The sequence below is a fragment of the Nomascus leucogenys genome, chromosome 14 (assembly GCF_006542625.1).
Source record: "Nomascus leucogenys isolate Asia chromosome 14, Asia_NLE_v1, whole genome shotgun sequence".
In the NCBI taxonomy this organism is placed as follows: Eukaryota; Metazoa; Chordata; class Mammalia; order Primates; family Hylobatidae; genus Nomascus; species Nomascus leucogenys.
This window is the reverse complement of record NC_044394.1, coordinates 51217923-51238264: the sequence shown is the minus strand read 5'-3', so window position 1 is coordinate 51238264 and position 20342 is coordinate 51217923. Positions and strand designations below refer to the sequence as shown.

The 20342-nt window shown below is 43.2% G+C and overlaps 1 protein-coding gene across 4 annotated transcripts in view; it reads right to left on the bottom strand.

Annotated features, from left to right (window-relative positions):
• Positions 1 to 20342, bottom strand: part of SLC39A11 (solute carrier family 39 member 11) — a 463670-nt gene that overhangs the window by 187644 nt on the left and 255684 nt on the right. For all 4 annotated transcript variants that reach the window (XM_003279611.3, XM_030827265.1, XM_030827262.1 and 1 more), the window contains one exon: positions 7719 to 7889. In XM_003279611.3, the coding sequence (XP_003279659.1) occupies positions 7719 to 7889 (171 nt within the window). The remainder of the gene's footprint in view (positions 1 to 7718; positions 7890 to 20342) is intronic.

The following is a 20342-nucleotide window of genomic DNA, read 5'->3' as shown; positions in this document are numbered from 1 at the left end:
CGGGAGAATCTGTTGAGCCCAGGAGTTCGAGACTAACCTAGGCAACACGGCAAAACCATGTCTCTACAAAAAATACCAAAAAAACCACAAAAATTAGCTGGGTGTGGTGGTATGCACCTGTAATCCCAGCTACTCAGGAGGCTGAGGTGGGAGGATCAACTGACTCCAGAAGGTTGAGGCCACAGTGAGCCATGATAACACCACTGCACTCCAGCTTGATGACAGAGTGAGATCCTGTCTCAAAAAACTATGTGTGTGTGTGTGTGTGTGTGTGTGTGTGTGTGTGCATGCACACGCATATATATTTCATGGCCCCATAAATATATACACCTGCATATTCCTGACAAAAATTAAAAATAAATAAATAAATAACACACAAACAGGTAATTGTAAGTCAGAGTGATAATTATGGTAACAGAAGATAAAGGATACAGCAAGGCATCACAAATGAGTGATTAACTTTGTTAAATAAATGAAATTAACAATATACTATTTCTATGATTCTTCACAGTATCATCCAATGCTAAGGCTAGTAGGAGCCATAATGATAATTTATTACAACCCCCTACATTTTCAAATGAATGAATGTTTGACTGAGATAACTCCTAGAATCCCTTTAAGCTTCCAATTTAACTTTCTCCCATACAAAGCAATGGTGTAGTTCACTGTTGAGACCATAAGCTACTCGTGGTAAGTGATCAGTAGGAACTCAATTGCTAGGTGATTTTTAATTCCATCCAAAAACAGAAGGGCCAGGAATCTTTGAAGGCTCAGAGCCCTTCAATCTGTATGATACCGCATGAAAATCACTTCGACAGACAGTATACTCAAAAGGCCGCAGTCTCGGGTTGGTTTTCTAAAAAACATGTTGTTTCCTTGGGGTGTCCTTCTCCAGCAGACGCGAACGCCCTAGACCACCCCCACAGATGCACCCAGGCAGAGGCCAGGGAAGTAGATTAGAAGGAGGCGGGTGGTGTCTGCACTCTGTTTCTGGAGTCTGCCTTTTAGTGTTCTTTTTACAGCGCCTGCCTGCTGCATCTGCTGGCCTCCATCAGTCATTACCATTTCTTCCTAAGACATTTCAATTGCACAACTATACTTTTCTTTGTCTTCTAAAGGGGAGGGGTTCTTTTTTTTGAGACGGAGTCTTGCTCTGCCTCCAGGCTGGAGGGCAGTGGCATGATCTCGGCTCACTGCAACCTCTGCCTCCTGGGTCCAAGCGATTCTCCTGCCTCAGCCTCCTGAGTAGCTGGGATTACAGGCACGCGCCACCACACTCAGCTAATGTTTGTATTTTTAGTAGAGACGGGGTTTCACCATGTTGGCCAGGATGGTCTCTATCTCCTGACCTCATGATCTGCCCGCCTCAGCCTCCCGAAGTGCTGGGATTACAGGCCGTGAGCCACTGCACCCAGCCTGGGAAGGGGTTCTTTCCTGTTCTAGAGTTGTGGATAGACTCCATAAAGTCTAAACACCCAGAATCGTCTGCAAAATATTGTGTGTGGCTGTGGTCTGAACGTTTATGTCTCCCCAAAATTCATATTTTGAAATCTAATCCCCAATGGTATTGGTATTAGGATGGTGGGGATGTGGGGAATGGATGGTATTAGGAGGTGGGGACTCAGGGAAGTGATTAGGTCGTGAGATGGAGCCCTTATGAATGGGATTAACAACCTCATGAAATGAGACTCCAGGGAGTACCCTCTTTCCACCATGTGAGGATACAACCAGAAGACAGTCATCCGCAACTCGGAGAATGGCCCTCACCAGAACCTGATCATGACCATGCTAGCAGCCTGATCTCAGGCTTCCAGCTTCCACAACTGTGAGAAATAAATTTCTGTTGTTTCTAAGCTACCTATTCTATGGCATTTTGTAATGGCAGCCTGAACAGACTAAGACATGTGTACAACATTCTCTTGTGAGACGGTGCAGAGCTCTTATCAGATTCACAGGACAACTGTGAACCACAGAAGCTTAAGAACCATTTGACCTTGCACATGTGTATTAAATATTAACCCAAGAGCCCCAGACGTGTGCATATGCCTACAAGTGTGGCCTCACACCCCGGATATCTCCGGGAGATAGGCTACTATTAACAGTCCTTCCGTTTTCCTTCTACTCTAAAAAAAATTTTTCTTTTGGCAAAATGTCATCCTCAGGACATACAAAACTGAAATAGCAAAGACAAAAAACTTCAAAAAAAAAATCAATTCTCCATTTAGTCATTGTGAAAAGTCTGTCTTAAAAACCCAGAGTCTCAGGGAATGTCAAAGCTCTAGTTAAATTTTTAATACGCTATAAAGGATAGTGTTAAAGAAGAGACCTTTTCAAAGGTAAGCTGGCTCCAAAGAGGCTCTTAAAATGGTCCTCATCAAAGACATGAAGCTGCTTGACAGTAATGATGAGGAAGTTCACTTCTCTTTAGACAGGAGTAGGAGCTGGAGACTCGAGGAATGAGCCACAGTGGGTCTTTGGAGACACATCTATTTGTAGTTAGACCCTTGGTGGCTTCATCCAGTGTCAGGGGTTTAAGTAACATTCATGTGCCAAGGGGCCAGGCGCAGTGGCTCATGCCTGTAATCCCAGCACTTTAGGAGGCCAAGGCAGGTAGATCACTTGAGACCAGGAGTTCAAGACCAGCCTGGCCAATATGGCGAAACCCCGCCTCAACTGAAAATACAAAAAGTAGCCAGGTGTCGTGGCATGCGCCTGTAGTCCCAACCACTTGAGAGGCTGAGGCAGGAGAACCTCTTGAACCCAGGAGGCAGAGGTTGCAGTGAGCCAAAATTGCGCCACTACACTCCAGCCTGGGTGTCAGAGCAGACTCTGTCTCAAAAACAAAAAAACATTCATGTGCCAATGATTCACAAATCTATAACTCTAGCTAGACTTTGCAATCCAACTCCAAACTCACGTATCCAGCTGTCTAGTCAGTATTTCCATTTGAATGTCTAATGGCCATCAAACCTCACAATCAAAAAACAAATTCCTGATAGTCCCCCTAAAGCTCCTCCAGCTACAGCCTTCCTCGTCTCAGTTGATGGCAATTCCATCCTTGCAGCTGGGCAGCCCTGAAGCCTCCAAGTGCCTCCTGGCTCCTCGCTTTCTCTCATATCCCACATCCGATCCATTGGCAAATCCCACTGGCTCCACCTTCAATCAGGACCCAGGAAGGGATCCCTTCTCACTACCTCCAGCACTACCACCTTGGTCTGCACCACTATCATCTTTGATCTGGATTCTGCACTGCCCTCCACCGTAGGCCTCCCTGCTTCCATCCTTACCCCTCCTAACTCCCATCTCAATTCAGCACCTAAAGAGAAACCAGCTTTCAAAGCTGAAGTCATATACACCCTCTTCAAAACCCCACAATGGCTCATAACACACAGAGCAAAAAAAAAAAAAAAAAACAAACAAACGTTCTTGTGCCTCCAAATTCCATCTAAAGGCGGGGCTGACATCCCTGCGCTCACCTTGTACTTCTCTCCCTGCTGCTCACCCTGCTGTGGCCACGGTGGACTCTTGGCTACTCCTTGTGGGTGCTAGACATGCTCCTGCCTCAGGGCCTTTGCACTGGCTGTTCCCTCTGCCTAAAACACTCACTCTTTCCCAGAGATCTGCATGACTGACACAAATGCAAGAACATCTCAACGAGCCCCTCCCTACCTACTCTATTTAAAATGGCAATTTCTTCCTCTAACACTCTACCATCTCCTCTGCCCTGTTGAACTTTTTCTTTTTTTAAATCACTGACTACCTTCTAACACGATATAAAATTCACTTATTATTGTGATGTTCATCGACTATCTCACCTTGCTGTAATATTGGTTACAGAAGGCCAGAGATCTTGGTCTGTTTTAGTACTGATATAACCCAAGTACATGGAATACAATACTCAAATATAAGAAATAAAAGACAAGATTGGGAAAGAAATGTCCCTTCAAATCTCTCCATCCAGACAAGCCAGCTGTCCTCCAGTTTACTGAAACCAGTGACTATTACCACCATGCTTCTGGTGAAATCTAACTCAGTTGAGATTCCTAGAAGGCACTCAATCCGCATTTCAATTTATTTTTTACTTTATTATTATTATTATTATTATTGAGATGGAGACTCACTCTGTCACCCAGGATGGAGTGCAGTGGTGCAATATCGGCTCACTGCAACCTCTACCTCCTGGGTTCAGCTGATTCTCCTGCCTCAACCTCTCAGGTAGCTGGGATTACAGGCACGTGCCATCACTCCCTGCTAATTTTTGTATTGTTTGTAGAGATGGGATTTCGGCATGCTGGCCAGGCTGGTCTCAAACTCCTGACCTCAAGTGATCCGCCCACCTTGACCTCCCAAAATGCTGGGATTATAGGCATGAGCCACTGCGCCCAGCCTCAATCCTTATTTGAAAAGATACTTTTGCATCACCACGAAAGTGACAAAAGCTGAACTTAGACTTGGAAACGCCAAAGACACAGAAGAGGGTCTCCTGTCAGGGAAGAAGTAAGATTTTAATTTATGCTCATTTAGGATCATCAAATATTGCTGTCATTCCACACATCTTCCTCCTGTTTCTGGCTTTATTCCAAGTTGTCACTGGAGTCAACAAACATTTGAGAAAGTAAACTCTGAACCATCCTGGCCTTCTATTGGGATGAGCCAGGAAATGGTTCCAGCTGAGCATAATGAATCACCCAAGTACAGTGGCAGGTGTGGTATATAAAAGGGTCCATTAGAGGAAAGTTGGGTACACGGTCCATTGCTATAAAGTCTGGACCTTAGACCACATTTTTGTTCTTCAGAGAAATAGTCGCCATAATACACCTCAGTGTAGTTACCTTATTTAACACTAAACCCACTGGGCAGATCTTTACTCTTGCTCATTTGGTTAAAGAAGGGGTCATAAATGGCAGAAAGACAGCTACTATTATGAATGAAAAACAAGTAACCTCTCTTCTCTAACTATTAGCACTTAACAGGCTAAAAGTGGCTGTCAGGGCTCCTAAGCAGTCCTCTGCAGGGGATCAAAGGGTCTTCCAATGAGCTCTTTAAGATACTGGGTGGGCATGAGCAGGGACTTCCACCAAGGCTAACCCACTTTGGTCATCTTTGTGCAATGAGGTCCATATAAGACCCCATCTTTATCTCAAGACATACCGAATACCAACAAGATCTAGAAAACCAACAGGGTCAGATGCTGTCGCTCATGCCCGTAATGCCAGCACTTTGAGAGGCTGAGGTGGGTTAATCACTTGAGGCCAGGAGTTCAAGACCAGCCTGACCAACATGGTGAAACCCCATCTCTTCGAAAAATACAAAAAATAGCTGGGCATGATGGCACACATCTTTAATCCCAGCTACTCGGGAGGCCGAGGCAGGAGAATTGCTTGAACCGGGAAGTGGAGATTGAAGTGAGCTGAGATTGCACCACTGCACTCCAGCCTGGGCGACAGAGCGAGACTCTGTCTCACTAAAAAAAAAAAATTGGAAAACCAACTAAGAAAAGTTTATTCATAACTCAAAGAAAAGGGTCAAGAGGGGAATGAGGGAGACACATATACTGATGAAAATGTTGGGAAAACTGGCCTACCTATGATCGTATGATAGACATTCCTAAGATTAGGATAGAAATAACAGAGGAATGTGCTTCTTATCTAGACAAATAGCTGAGCTTCAAAAGTAATTAAACACATAGTGCTTTAGGCAGATTTAATATATACTAGAATATATAATATATATTAGAATTTTCACACTTTAAAGACGACAAAAAAACGTCTTCATTGTGCAAGCAGAACAATATCAAGTTATACAAAGGAACAGACTCAGTTTGGCCATGCTTTTTGCTTCCACAATACTAAAGCCAGAAGACAAGGGATCAACATCTGCAGAAGCTTTGAAGAGAAAAATGTCATGACCAGAAAGCTTTGCCCAGCCAAGTTCTTGCTCCTGTATTAGAATAACAGATTGGCACAGTGAACTCTGCAAGGACTCAGAAAATGTATCACCCAAGGATGCTCCCCAGGGAAGATTATTGCTCAAATTCGAGTTCCCAAACAACAAAAGGTGGGTCAGCATGTTTAAGATCTCAAGATGGAGGAAATCATGGCTGAAAAGGCAGCAGGAGTATCGTCGATGCCAACAATAGCTCCCATTTTTCAAGTGCTCATGAGTCCCAAGCACTGTACTGAAAGCTGTATGTATATTTAGCATCTCATTTAATTCTCTAAGTAAGCCACTTGTGGCATTATCCCCATTTCTCAGATGAGAAAACCAAGGTTCAGGGAGTTCAAGCAATTCGTCAAGATAACCTCATTAGGCAGTGAGAGAGTTGGAATTTCAAAATGCATCCCAAATTGCTCAGGTTCCCTCAATTTATTTATTTCTAAAAATATCTTTATCATTTCCTATGCTTAATCATGTTTTCTAGTTGCTCTAAAAGAAACAGTCATTATTTTTTAAATAAGGCATTAATATGTCCTTTTTTCCAATTAAAATACATCTAAAGATATAAAACAGGCCAGCGTGGTAGCTCATGCCTGTAGTCCCAACACTTTGAGGGGCCGAGGCAGGTGGATGACCTGAGGTCAGGAGTTGAAGACCAGCCTGGCCAACATGGTGAAACCCCATCTCTACTAAAAATACAAAAAATTAGCTGGGCATGGTGGTGCACACCTGTAATCCCAGCTACCCAAGAGGCAGTGGCAGAAGAATCACTTGAACCCAGGAGGCAGAGGTTGCAGCGAGCCGAGATCGCTCCACTGCACTCCAGCCTGGGGGACAGAACAAGACTCTGTCTTAAAAAAAAAAAAAAGACATAGAAGAAATTACTCTAAAATGCTAAATAGGAAAGGATTGGTAAGAACATTTCCGAAAGATGCCCACATAAAGAAGGCAGGTAAGGCAATTATCAGTGCCAAATTATACTGAACTCAATAGACTTGGCCCTTGAACAATGCAGACGTTAGGAATGCTGATTCCCTAGGCAGTAGAAAATCTGCATAGAGTTTTTGGCTTCCCCAAAACTTAACTATGAATAACCTGCTGTTGACCAGAAGTCTTACCAATAACATAGTCAATTAGTACATGTTTTCTATGTTATATGTATTATAAACTGTATTCTTACAATATAGCAATCTCAAGAAAAAATGTTATTAAGGAATTCATAAAAAAGATAACATATTTACTATTCATTAAGTGGAAGTGAGTCATCATAAAGGTCTCATCCTCATCATCTTCACATTGAGTGGGCTGAGGAAGAGGAGAAAGAGGAGGGGTTGGTCTGGCTCTCTCAGGGGGGCAGAGGTGGAAGAAAATCTGAGTGTAAGTGAACTCACGTAGTTCAGATCTGTGTTGTTCAAGGGTCAACTATATTTTCAAATAGCATTAAGCAAAACCAGAGATATTCAGTATTTATAAAAGATACTCTCCACAGCAATCACGTAACAGTTATGAATTTATGCTCCAAATAACTTGGTAACAAATATGTAGAAAAAAAAAGGAAGTAGAAGTTGTTTAAACTAACTGGAATTGGAAGTTTTCACATATGATGATCTATCTATGATGATCAAAAAATAAAGTCAAGAAAGATTTGTACTGCCACCTTCACTCCTCTCCAAAAAGGGCCCACGCACAATTGCCCATTCCCCTTTTCCAGCCAGACAATTGTGCTGACAAATGACTTTACCTTCAGGCAATGGCTGTCACGCTCATGGGCAAGACCTCACCTGGAACGTTGTGTATAGTGATGGCCAAGATGAGCAGTGCGATCCTCCTCCAGCTGCTGCCGCCGGGCTGTGCCAGATTCCCTCGAGAAGGCACAGGGACAGCAGGACCCTCTGGAAGGCCAGTGGCTGCCGCCTTCTTTCTCTGATATGCCTCACCATTCTCACTCTTGTCTGAGCAAAAAAAAAAAAAGAGAGAGATGGGGAAAGAGAGCGCTTTGAACATATGCACATTAACTCTGCAGCAAGCTACAGCAGGAAGAAGCTTCTACCCTCCAAACTTCCTGTAGATTATGCATGCTTCTGCGTGTTCTCTCATTCACTCAGGGATCCATTCATTCAGCGAACAATTCATTGACTAGGCCAAGCATGGTCGCTCACGCCTGAAATCCCAACACTTTGGGAGACTGAGGCAGGCAGATGGCTTGAGCCCAGGAGTTCGAGACCAGCCTGGGCAACATGGCACGATCCCATCTCTACAAAAAATAAAAATAAAGAATTAGCTAGGCATGGTGGTATGCACCTGCAGTCCCAGCTACTTGGGAGGCTGAGACAGGAGGATGGCTTGAGCCCGGGAAGTTGAGGCTGCAGTGAGTTGTGATCGCACCATTGCCCTCCAGCCTGGGTGACAGAGTGAGATCCTGTCTCAAAAAAGAAAAAGAAAAAAAAAAAATCACTGAACAGGCATTCCATGCCCAATGCATAGGTACCAAGAAGGATAAAAAAGATGAAGATGCAGTATCCTAGCAATGCCTGTTTAAGACAAGCAATGTTGAGTCATGATTAGAGACACAGATTCCAGAACCATGCTGCCTGCTTCCCTTCCTGACTCAGCCACTGGTCAGCTGTGTAGTGCCAAACAAGTTCTTTCACCTCTCTGTGCAGTGGTTTTCTGATTCGTAAAACTAGAAGAATAGCATTACCTATGTCACAAGGGTTTTGTGGGGATTAAATGCAACAATGTCTGAAAGTACTTAGAATGTACTAAGTGCTGATTGTATTGATGGCTATTGTTAGTATCATGTTCCCTCTCCCATAGCCCTACAGAATTACATAATATGTGACCCTGCCCTCCTGGTCACACTGATTTATGCGAACCAATTCAGATGCCTGGCTCAGCCAATCAGAATCCCTCTCCAGGAAGAATTGGCGACTCCAACGTGCAAGCTGAATCTGAAAAATCACGTGATGTGAGAGCAGCTCTGCCACAATGGAATGAGGGAAGCGGCTGGACAATCAGAAGGAATCAGATATACATCAACAAGCAGAGATGGGAAACGATGCAGCTAGAGAGAAGGAGAGAGAAGGGCAGAACTGCAGCCCATGTGCCATAGACATTCATGGGCCATCCATAGCACCCAGCCCTTGGGTTTCCTGAGCAAACCTTCCTTTTAAAAACGCCTTTACAAATTGGCTTATATTGGAAGAATGTCATTCTTATTAGAAGCTTGCCTTAAATACCCATGGTCCCCTGGCTATTTGTTTATTCATAATGGAGCCAAATTGTATGGATTTGAAATTGGGAGGACAAGAGTGGGAGAGAGCATCCAGTTTTCAGTTCACAGCATGGGATGGATTTGTGGGGAAGGCTTTCTAGAGGAGATAGGTCTTGAGTGAATCTTAAACACGTGATGGCACAGCTAGAATGAACAGTCCCTTTATTGGAAGAGAAAATAACCCAGCAAGCATAACTCAGGTGTCTGTTAAATTAAATAAGCAGGAGGCCATTGGTCTGAGGCTGTACTTTGAGTTGCTTCACAGCGAATTACAACCTAACTTAGTATGTATACAAATGAAAATCTCATTAGGAGTATATATTTTTTGTAATAGGATAGCTAGATCTCAGCCAATCACAAGCAGCTGAGCTTCAACCAATCACAGGCAGCCAAGCTTTAGCCAACTAGAGGCAGCCAACTGATCAGACTATGTCCAAATAAGGTAAACGCCTAACTGTAACCAATTAAGCTATTTTTATACTTTATTTCCTGCTCGAACTTCAAAAAACACAGAGCTCTCTGAATGTCTTCTAGTTTTGAATGCTGCCTAGTTCATGAAGCCTTTAATGCTTAAAGAAATTTAAAAACATTAAAAGAAAAAAACTTCTTTTGAAAATCATTTTGTGGCCAGGCATAGTGGCTCACACCTGTAATCCCAGCACTTTGGGAGGCCGAGGCGGGCAGATTACGAGGTCAGGAGATCAAGACCATCCTGGCTAACATGGTGAAACCCCATCTCTACTAAAAATACAAAAAATTAGCTGGGCGTGGGGGCAGGCGCCTGTAGTCCCAGCTACTCGGGAGGCTGAGTGAGACAGGAGAATGGCTTGAACCCGGGAGGCGGAGCTTGCAGTGAGCCGAGATCGCGCAGCTGCACTCCAGCCTGGGCAACAGAGCGAGACTCCATCTCAAAAAAAAAAAGAAAGAAAGAAAGAAAGAAAGAAAGAAAGAAAGAAAATCATTTTGTATTTATTTACTCAAATCATACAAGTACAGATTGAAAAGTAAGAAAGTATACGGCAGGTAGACTCACTTCTCCCCAGCTCCCAATCATTTCTCTCTTACTAACAGCTGAATCTCAGTTCCATTAGGAAAAGGGGGCTCTTTGATCCTCCACAATGCAAGGATGCCAGTCCTCCATTGGTCAGTAGCCCCGACTCACAAAACCAGCCTGTGAAGAATTCAGCTGTCTCAATTGGATAGCAACTCCTCCCAGACAGTATTTACACGAGGCGATGCTCCACACTCATTGTGTGGTATCCACACCATGTGTATGCATGTATGTATGTGTGTACATGTATGTGTGTGTGGGTGCATACAACTGCTACTCAGTACCATCCTGAGATATTAGATCGCCTTCGTGTATGTATGTGCATGTGTGCACTTCTGTGCACACATGGGGGGAAGGGGTTTTATACATTTCGAGTAGACAATATGTAGATGACTCAGGCTGCAGATGCTGGTTGAGAAACTGAACTAAACATCTGGGATTTCAAGCTCACAACTGCTAAAGACACAAGCAAAGCAGTCCCTGAGAGCTGTCCATGAACTAACCTGGGTCATGGTGGAGGGTCCTCAGCTTTCTCCTAGATCAGTCAGCAAACACTCCTGATTTCCAGTGCCTGGTCTGAGCACACAGGGCTGTGCTAAATGCTCTCCAGTGAGAATGATAAAGACCAAAAGAAAAATCTCTTCTCTTGGAGACTTTTGATAGATTGATTGATTGATTGATTAAGAAAGGTCTCACTCTGTTGCCCAGGCTAGAGTGCAGTGGCACAATCTCAGCTCACTGCAGCCTCCACCTCCCAGGCTCAGGCAATCCTCCCACCTCGGCCTCCCGAGTAGCTGGAACTATAGGTGCACGCCACTATGCCCAGCTAACTTTTGTATTTTTTTATTATTATTATTTTTTTAGTAGAGACAGGGTTTTGCTGCATTGACCAGTCTGGTCTCGAATTCCTGGACTCAAGCAATCCACCTGCCTTGGCCTCCGAAAGTGCTAGGATTACAGGCATGAGCCACTGCACCTTGCCCCTTGGGGATTTTATAATTTAAGAGAGGGCAGACAGGGAAGACACACACAAATTCCCTCAAATCTGAGGGGCAAAACACACACTCTAACAATCACCAGCGGTTGTGCTTGTTTTTGCCAATGTCACAAAAGGATCCTACTCTGAATCTCCCGCAGATACCGCACAGAGAGCAACAGACCTCGGAGGCACCACGAGCAAATACTAGCATTATGCTTGCGTTTCATAGGAACATCAAGGAGCATAAAGAATTCTTCACCAAAATAAAAATGCACGCCTGGCCCCAGGCTTCCAATGTGTGAAAACTGACGTCAGTGCCTTCCCTAGTAGGAAACAGGAGGATGTGAATATCTCACGTCCTTGTGAAAGTTAAATAAGCCACCATTTGGTGACAGCCACTAATGAGTCTGCAACAAGGAAGATTAGTCCAAATAAATCATTACAGAGTATGACGCGTCGTGAGCAATGAATCTTCTTGCCTCTCCTGGTGAGGCTAGTTCAACCATCACGCCCATCAACTAAAATGCTAGTGCGTGGGAAAAGGATGATCAGCTAGCGCAGGCAACTGCCAAGCACCTTGTGGGATGTGAGCGTGTGCCAGAGTGACAAGAACCTCGTGAGGTTTCTTGAAATTGGAAAGGTTTGGGCACTTTTGAAGTGGAGTCTGAGAGAAGGAGGAGTAGAAGGGGGACTATTTCATTTAGGGATGAAATAGTCAATGTCAAACTCAGAAGCAAAACAACGTCAGAGACACTGGTTAATAGGTAATATTGGGAACTTATCTTCAATGAGTCCTCAGTCCTTACAAAAGCCCCACGAAGTAGAGATTGATCCCCTTTAACGAATGAGTAAATTGAAGAACACAGAGGCAGAGTAACTGTCCCAGGTCACACAGCCAGTCTGCAGTGGACTCAGGAGTCGACTCAGCATCTTTGCCTCCAGGAGCCCCTCTTTTAACTAGGGCCTCATGGTTGACAGGGGATGAAGTGGGGGGCGGGGTTGGGGGTGGAGAAAAGGCTGAACTGCTCATTGCTTGCCAAAAAAGGTAGTGGGAGCAGTTGCTGCAGTGAGAGAGTCTGGTGAGCTCTCATTGCCTGTAACCAGAGTGCGGAAAGACTCAGGGGAAATCTCGTATCTACAATCATTCTTACTTGCAGGCAAACCTGAAACATTTCATAATAGTAGTATTTCTTAACCCATTAGACCTACTATTTCTAAGCATAAAGTAGCTGCAAGCAGAAAATATTTACCCATGCTAAGCCCACAACACAGGCTTATACTTCTTTTGGAAAGGAGAATGAAAAGATTCTTTGTTGTTAGGAAAAAAAAGTTGTCCATCATTAAAATTTTGTTTTTTAACTTATAATTGAGCATCTAAGAACTCACACAAAGAAAGGACCCACTGCCAGGGCTCAGCCTCTCATCCTTCCCAGTCCATCTTTCCTGGAAAAGAACCACAGTGCTACTTGGAAGGGTGAGGACGACAATGAAACACACCGAAAAGTCCCAGGCTCACTTTTCCCACGGAATCACCAGGTGACCTTTTCTGATGCATCCGCTTCCCTGATTTCCTCTTCCCCAAAACAGAGGACATGATTGTGGCCACAAAACATCATAGGATGGAGAAAAGCACAAGCCCAGGGGCCGTCAGCAAACCCTGCTGCCCAGGTAAGCCTCTGCCCTTCCAGGTCTGGCTTCCTCCCTGCAGAGTGGAAGCCTCTGAAGTCCTCCAGTGAATGGCCCCAAACCATTTCGGATCAGCAACTGCCTTTGAAAGTACAGCGAAAGTTACAATCCAGCAAAAAACACAAAGACCATTTTGAAATAATTGTTGGGTCCTTATGGATTCAAGAACGTCAGACTGAGAACATCTTGCTAGATAAATGCCAAGTTAACCTCCGTTTTCACAGCCCATGGGACCAAGCACACCAGCAACACAGAATGTACCTGGTCCCTGAGATGGTGTAACCGGCTAAATCTAATGGGCCCAATGATGGAATTGCAGGCCCCCAATGAATATGGCAATGCTAATTAACATATCACTAGCCAAGAGAGAGCTTTAACAACATTCCCATGATATTATTGGAGATGATTTGGTTGGATTAGCACAAATGGCAAATCATCATCTGTTAAGTGCAGAAAGCATCAAATCCCTGGAAAAACTCTTTCTAAACCCCTGTTACAAAACAAAATGAAGAGTGGCCAGCAACATATATTCACTAAGTAGTATGTATACACAAACAAAACCAAAGGCCAATCAAAAGCAGAATAGAGGCTGGGTGCGGTGGCTCACGCCTGTAATCCCAGCACTTTGGGAGGCCGAGGTGGGAGGATCACAAGGTCAGGAGCTCGAGACCATCCTGGCTAACACGGTGAAACCCCATCTCTACTAAAAAATATAAAACATTAGCCAGGCGTGGTAGTGGGCGCCTGTAGTCCCAGCTACTTGGGAGGCTGAGGCAGAAGAATGGCGTGAACCCGGGAGGTGGAGTTGGCAGTGAGCCGAGATGGCGCCACTGCACTCCAGCGTGGGTGACAAAGCGAGAATCCGTCTCAAAAAAAAAAAAAAAAAGCAGAATAGAAGGGGATCAACTTATATTGTCCCTGCCTTCTTATTTCCCAAAGAATCAGTATAGTTTCAGGTAACACAAATTATTATTTACGTTCCCATATCATTGGACCTTCCAGCTATTTCTAGACTTTTTTTTCTTATAAATATCACTGTAAAAACTTTAAGGTATATGAACAATCAGAATTTGGACAAAGTTCCCAGAAGTTGAACTGCTGATCAAAGGGCCATAATACAATTCCCTAATAAATTTCCAGGAAGCCTGTGTCACTTACCCATGAACAGAGTTTGCAAGTGCTCATTACGCCACTTCTTATCCCTGGTATTTCTCATTTTGAAATAAGTGTATTTATTTATGGGGGAAATAACATTTCGCTTTATGTGTGTTTCTTTGACTACAAGTGAGGTGGAACATTTTTCAGTTTCAGGCATATTTCTTTCCTTTTTTGTAAGATGCCCACTGCCCAAATGAGGCCTCTTTAAATAATAGTAATATGATTAGCTAATTCTTTACAGACACTGGTAATTTTCCTGTGATCCACTTAGGTTTGTCAATGAGACCAAGCTGGGGGTAGCATGTATTATTATACATCAGACAGATGTATCCACTGGGCTAAGTTGGAGTTTTAGCCTCAAATTTTAAAATTCCTTTTTGAGATTCCTCAAGACATTATAGGGCCTTTAAAAAAAAGTATTACCTGCTTTCCTTATGGAACTATATAGTATGGTCCTGAAAGCTAATTTTCTCAGGCAATTGTCTCCTTCAATATTAAAACTTTTTTTTTTTTTTTTTTGAGATATATTCTCACTCTGTCACCTAGGCTGGAATGCAGTGGCGTAATCTCGGTTCACTGTAATCTCCGCCTCCCAGGTTCAAGCAATTCTCCTGCTTCGACCTCCAGAGTAGCTGGGACTACAGACATGCACCACCCCACCCGGCTAATTTTTGTATTTTTAGTAGAGGCAGGGTTTCATCATGTTGGCCAGGCTGGTCTTGAACTCCTGACCTCAGGTGATCCACCTGCATTGGCCTCCCAAAGTGCTGGGACTACAGGCGTGAGCCACCACATTCTTTTTTAAAAAACTTTTATTTTAGGCTCAGGGCTACACGTGCAGGTTTGTTATACAGGTAAACTCATGTCACAGGGATTTGTTGTACAGATTATTTTGTCACCTAGGTACTAAGCCTAGTACCCAACAGTTACTTTTTCTGATCCTCTCCCTCCTCCCACCCTTCACCCTCAAGCAGGCCCTAGTGTCTGTTGTTCCCTTCTTTGTGTCCACAAGTTCTCATCATTTAACTTCCACTTGTAAGTGAGAACAACTGGCATTTGGTTGTCTGTTCCTGCATTAGTTTGCTAAGGATAATAGCCTCCAACTCCATCTGTGTTCCCACAAAAGACATGATCTCATTCTTTTTTTATGGATGCATAGTATTCCATGGTATATATGTACCACATTTTCTTTATCCAACCTGCCACTGATGGGCATTTAGGTTGATTCCATGTCTTTGCCATTGTGAATAGTGCTGCAATAAACATTGATGTGCATGTGTCTTTATGGTGGAATGCTTTCTATTCCTTTGGACATAAATCTAGTAATGGGATTGCTGGGTTGAATGGTAGTTCTGTTTTTAGCACTTGGAGGAACTGCCACAGTGCTTTCCACGATGGCTGAACTAATTTACACTCCCACCAACAGTGTATACATTCCCTTTTCTCTGCAACCTCATCAGCATCTGTTATTCTTTGACTTTTTAATAATAGCCATTCTGACTGGTGTGAGATGGTATCTCATTGTGGTTTTGATTTGCATTTCTCTAATGATCAGTGATGTTGAGATTTTTTTCATATGCTTGTTGGCCACATCTATGTCTTCTTTCGAAAAGTGTTCATGTCCTCTGCTCACTCTTTAATAGGGTTGTTTCTTTCCTGTAATGTGTTTAAGCTCCTTACAGATGCTGGAATATTATACCTGTCAGATGCATAGTTTGCAAAAATTTTCTCCCATTCTGTAGGTTGTCTGTTTACTCTGTTGATAGTTTCTTTTGCTGTGTAGAAGCTCTTACGTTTAATTAGATCCCATATGTCAATTTTTGCTTTTGTTGCAATTGCTTTTGGGATCTTTATCATGAAATCTTTCCCTGTTCCTATGTCCAGAATGGTATTTCCTAGGTTGTCTGCCAGGGTTTTTATAGTTTTGGGTTTTAGACTTAAGTCTTGAGTCCATCTTGAGTTGATTTTTGTATATGGTGTAAGGAAGGGATCCAGTTTAATTTCTATATATATGGCAGGCCAGTTATCTAAGCACTATTTATTGAATAGGAAGTCCTTTCCCAATTGCTTATTTTTGTCAGCTTTGTCGAAGATCAGATGGTTGTAAATGTTCAGCCTCATATCTGGGTTTTCTATTCTGTTCCATTAGTCTATGTGTCTGTTTTTATACCAGTACCATGCTGTTTTGTTTACTGTAGTCCTATAGTATAGTTTGAAGTTCGGTAATGTGATGCCTTCAGCTTTGTTCTTTTTGCTTAGGGTTGCTTTGGCTATTTGGGCTCCTTTTTGGTTTCATATGAATTTTAAAATACTTTTTTCTAGTCTGTGAAGAATGTCATTGGCAGTTTGATAGGAGTAGCATTGAATCCGTAAATTGCTTTGCGGCAGTATGGGCATTTTAATAATATCAATTCATCCTATCTCCATAAGCATAGAATGTTTTACCATTTGTTTGTATCATCTCTGATTTCTTTCAGCAGTGTTTTGTAATTCTCCTTGTAGAGATCCTTCACCTCCCTGGTTAGCTGCATTCCCAGGTATTGTATTCTTTTGGGGTCAATTGTGAATGGTATTGGGTTCCTGGTTTGGTTCTCAGCTTGGCTATTGTTGGCATATAGAAATACTAGTGATTTTTGTACAGTGATTTTGTATACTGACACTTTGTGTATTCTGGCACTTTGCTTAAGTTGTTTATCAGCTAAAGAAGCTTTTAGGCCAAGACTATAGAGTTTTCTAGATATAGAATCATGCCATCTGCAAACAGGAATAGTTTGATTTCCTGTCTTCCTATTTGGATGCCCTGTATTTCTTTCTCTTGCCTGATTGCTTAGGCCAGGACTTCCATTACTATGTTGAATAGGAGTGGTGAGAGAGGGCAGCCTTGTCTTGTGCCGGTTTCCAAGGGAATTGCTTCCACCTTTTCCCCATTCAGCATGAGAAGCATCACTCTTTTCAAAAGAAGAGGATGCACGAGAGCTTCTCTAGTCTTCTTTCCCCCATAGCATGGGAATTCTTGTAAACAACACAGGAGTTTGGTAATCAGTGCACACAAATACAAAGCATCTATTGTTGACAGGCTCCTTGCTAGGGTTGCCAGATTTAGCAAGTAAAGACAGGATGCCCAATCATGTTTAAATTTCAGATAAAACCAAAATTGCTTTAGTGTAAGTATGTCCCACATATTGCATGGGATCTACTTATGCTATAAGGTATTCATTGTTTATTTGAAGTTCAAATGTAGCAAGGTAACCTGTATTTGAATTGGCAACTCTACTTGAGCTCCTGAGGGGCTCGAGGGGCACCTCCCCTCTTGGAGCTGCAGATCCTACTTGGGAACCCAGGCAGGGACAAAGGAGACCAGGACTTCCAGCTCCACAGACCCAATTTAGGGCCCAAGTTCCATGGAGCTGGGCAAGGTGACTGCACTCTACCCTGAGAGCAGCCACACATTCATCTCCATGTAAAATCTATGCAGGATGTACTACATGGGCCACGTGTAGCCCAGGGCAGAAGATTCCGCTGGAGACCAAGAAAACTTCACCGAAAGATAACTAAAATATTTATTATGGGCAAGGCTGGTGGATCACAAGGTCAGGAGATCGAGACCATCCTGGCTAACATGGTGAAACCCTATCTCTACTAAAACTACAAAAAATTAGCCGGGCATGGTGGCATACGCCTATAGTCCCAGCTTCTTGGGAGGCTGAGGCAGGAGAAGCGCTTGAACCCAGGAGGCAGAGGTTGCAGTGAGCCGAGATCATGCCACTGCACCCCAGCCTGGGTGACAGAGCAAGACTCCCTCTCAAAAAAAAAAAAAGATATATATATATATATACATATATATATATCATGTTTAGTTCCTGACCTTTAGGCAGAGAAGCATCTGAAGTTTAGGTGATGTGATCATGAACTTATTTATATGCTTTTAACTATAATAGATATTTCCATTTATCACGCTGATAATCACAAGCCACGTGATTATCAGAAGGTCAAACACTGCCTGTGTAAGGAGCCAGATTCAATTGTAGTCAGTACATGTTTTCCCCGGCACAAAAAGTCATCTATGTCTTACCTCTGATGCTTATGAATAAGCAATTGCTTAGTGACAACACAGATACAAACAGATCTGCATAATTGGTGAAAATTAAATGTACATCAGGAGAGAAACTGGGTTCACTGTTTGCTAAAGATTTCTCATCCATTAAGCAGACCACCCACTTCAATGTTCCTTGTTCCAAGTATCTAAGTAAGATAATTTCTACTTTCAGGTGACACAGCCAAAATGTTCAATAATATTAAAAGTCCACCTACCAGGTGAGCTCTTCTACTTCATAAAGGCACTAACAACCATTTCATGAGCATGAACTCACTCCCGATGAATTAATTTTGGTCTAAAAACAAATCCCACATGGGCTCCAGAGCCACCTCTCCACTTCTTCCCAGCCCACCCTGAACATGCACAGTCAGCGCAAATGCCCTCTGGAAGGGAGGCCATCATAGCTTCTGCAGGGTCCACCAGCAAAGGACATTTGCTTTAAAAAAAAAAAAAAAAAAAAAAAAGTCCCAGCACAGTTACTGGAGAAAGCGTATTTTGGAGAACATCAATACTTCCAAGAGCTTTGCAGTGGACTCCCAACCTCCCCATGGAAGTCCCTTGCTCAACTTACATGGTTGTCAATTACCAGGTCAAGGAGGAGGTGCACATGAGAACAGTACCTACTTCAGGGCTTCTGTTCAACTGATATTAACTTAATTGTCATGTGGCTCACTTTGCCCTTGAGGTACTGCTGCTCTGTCATCTTCTCTAGTTCTAAGAATAAGGGCGAACAGCCTTGACTGCTGCATCTCAAAGTGTTGGGTGAAGACCACCTGGTGCGGTGTTACAGTGGGAGCTCTCAAAACGCCGACTCCTGGACCCACCCTGGAGCTACTAGAGTCTTTTGGAGACAGACTCAGGAATCTGCATCGTTCAAGCCATATCCCTCCCAATCCACACTCACCCCATGATGATTCTGATACAAACTAAATTTTGAACATCAATGTTTTAGACTGCCCAACTACAAATTAGCCCAAGTACCTCCTCTGAACCTAAATAGACTTCATTCCAACTATTACTGTCCCATTAGGTGTCTCAGGGTAATGAACAGGGATACACTTGATTCTTAGTTATATTATTTATATCTGGGCACCGAAAGATACATGTGCTTCTGTTTCAAAGACACAGAGGGGACAGCAAAGGAATTTAAGACTAGAAGGTGGGAAGGAATTGAATTGCCCTGATAGAAACCATTTTCTTATATCAAATAAAAATCTTCTCTCCCTTTTTTTTTTTCTAAAGAGAATATGGGCTATCACAAGTGGCACAGACAAGCAAATGCAACCACAGCAGAAGAGGTGACAGAAAAATAAATTCCTCTAAACCAAGGAATTCTTGCCTCTTCCCTAAGGCTATGTCTCAAACACATCTCTCTAGTTATATACTTTCCCACTTCCTCTCTTCTCCTAGGAGTTGGTCGCCACAAATCAAAACATGACAATATTCACGAAAACTGTTAGTTGCTACAATCGAGACAGTTTTGCAAATAGTATTCTATTCTGTAAACTACACCAAAAACGAGAATCTTTCGTCAAAGGTCACATAAGTGAAGGGAAAATGCGGAACGAAAACGGCTTAAATCGCACTAAAATTCCATAGACATTTCTTGATGTCTGGGTTTTCTGGCTTTTTCAGGATGTAAAAAACTGATGCCAAACACAGGATCATCACTGGAGATGACAACGGAAAAAGAAAAAGCCGAGCACATGCCTGGAAATGTAGTTTTGCTGCTTGTCTTCGTTACAAGAAGGCCAGGAAAGCTGAGGTTTTACCTGGGCGAGATAACCAGCTACTCATTCATCAGAAGGGTCCTGAGGGACTCAAGGGGCACTTCTCCCCTTGGAGCTGCAGATCCCATTTGGCAACCCAGGCAGGGACAAGGGAGACCAGGGCTTCTTGCTCCACAGACAAAATGCCACGACAACAGCCTTGGGGCAGCACCTCTGTCCCCGGTGCTGGACATAAATGCCTCAGCTTAGGTTGTTGACACAATGCTGATCCTTCCTGGCAGACCCATCTGTTATTAAGTCCATCTGACTGGCCAAGCCAAGGTCACCTGTAGCTGGGAGAGGACCCAAGAAAGGGAATGTCTAAAATCCAACTTTGGTGGGTTTTTTTGGTGGTTTTTTTTTTTTTTTTTTTTTTTGAGACAGAGTCTCCC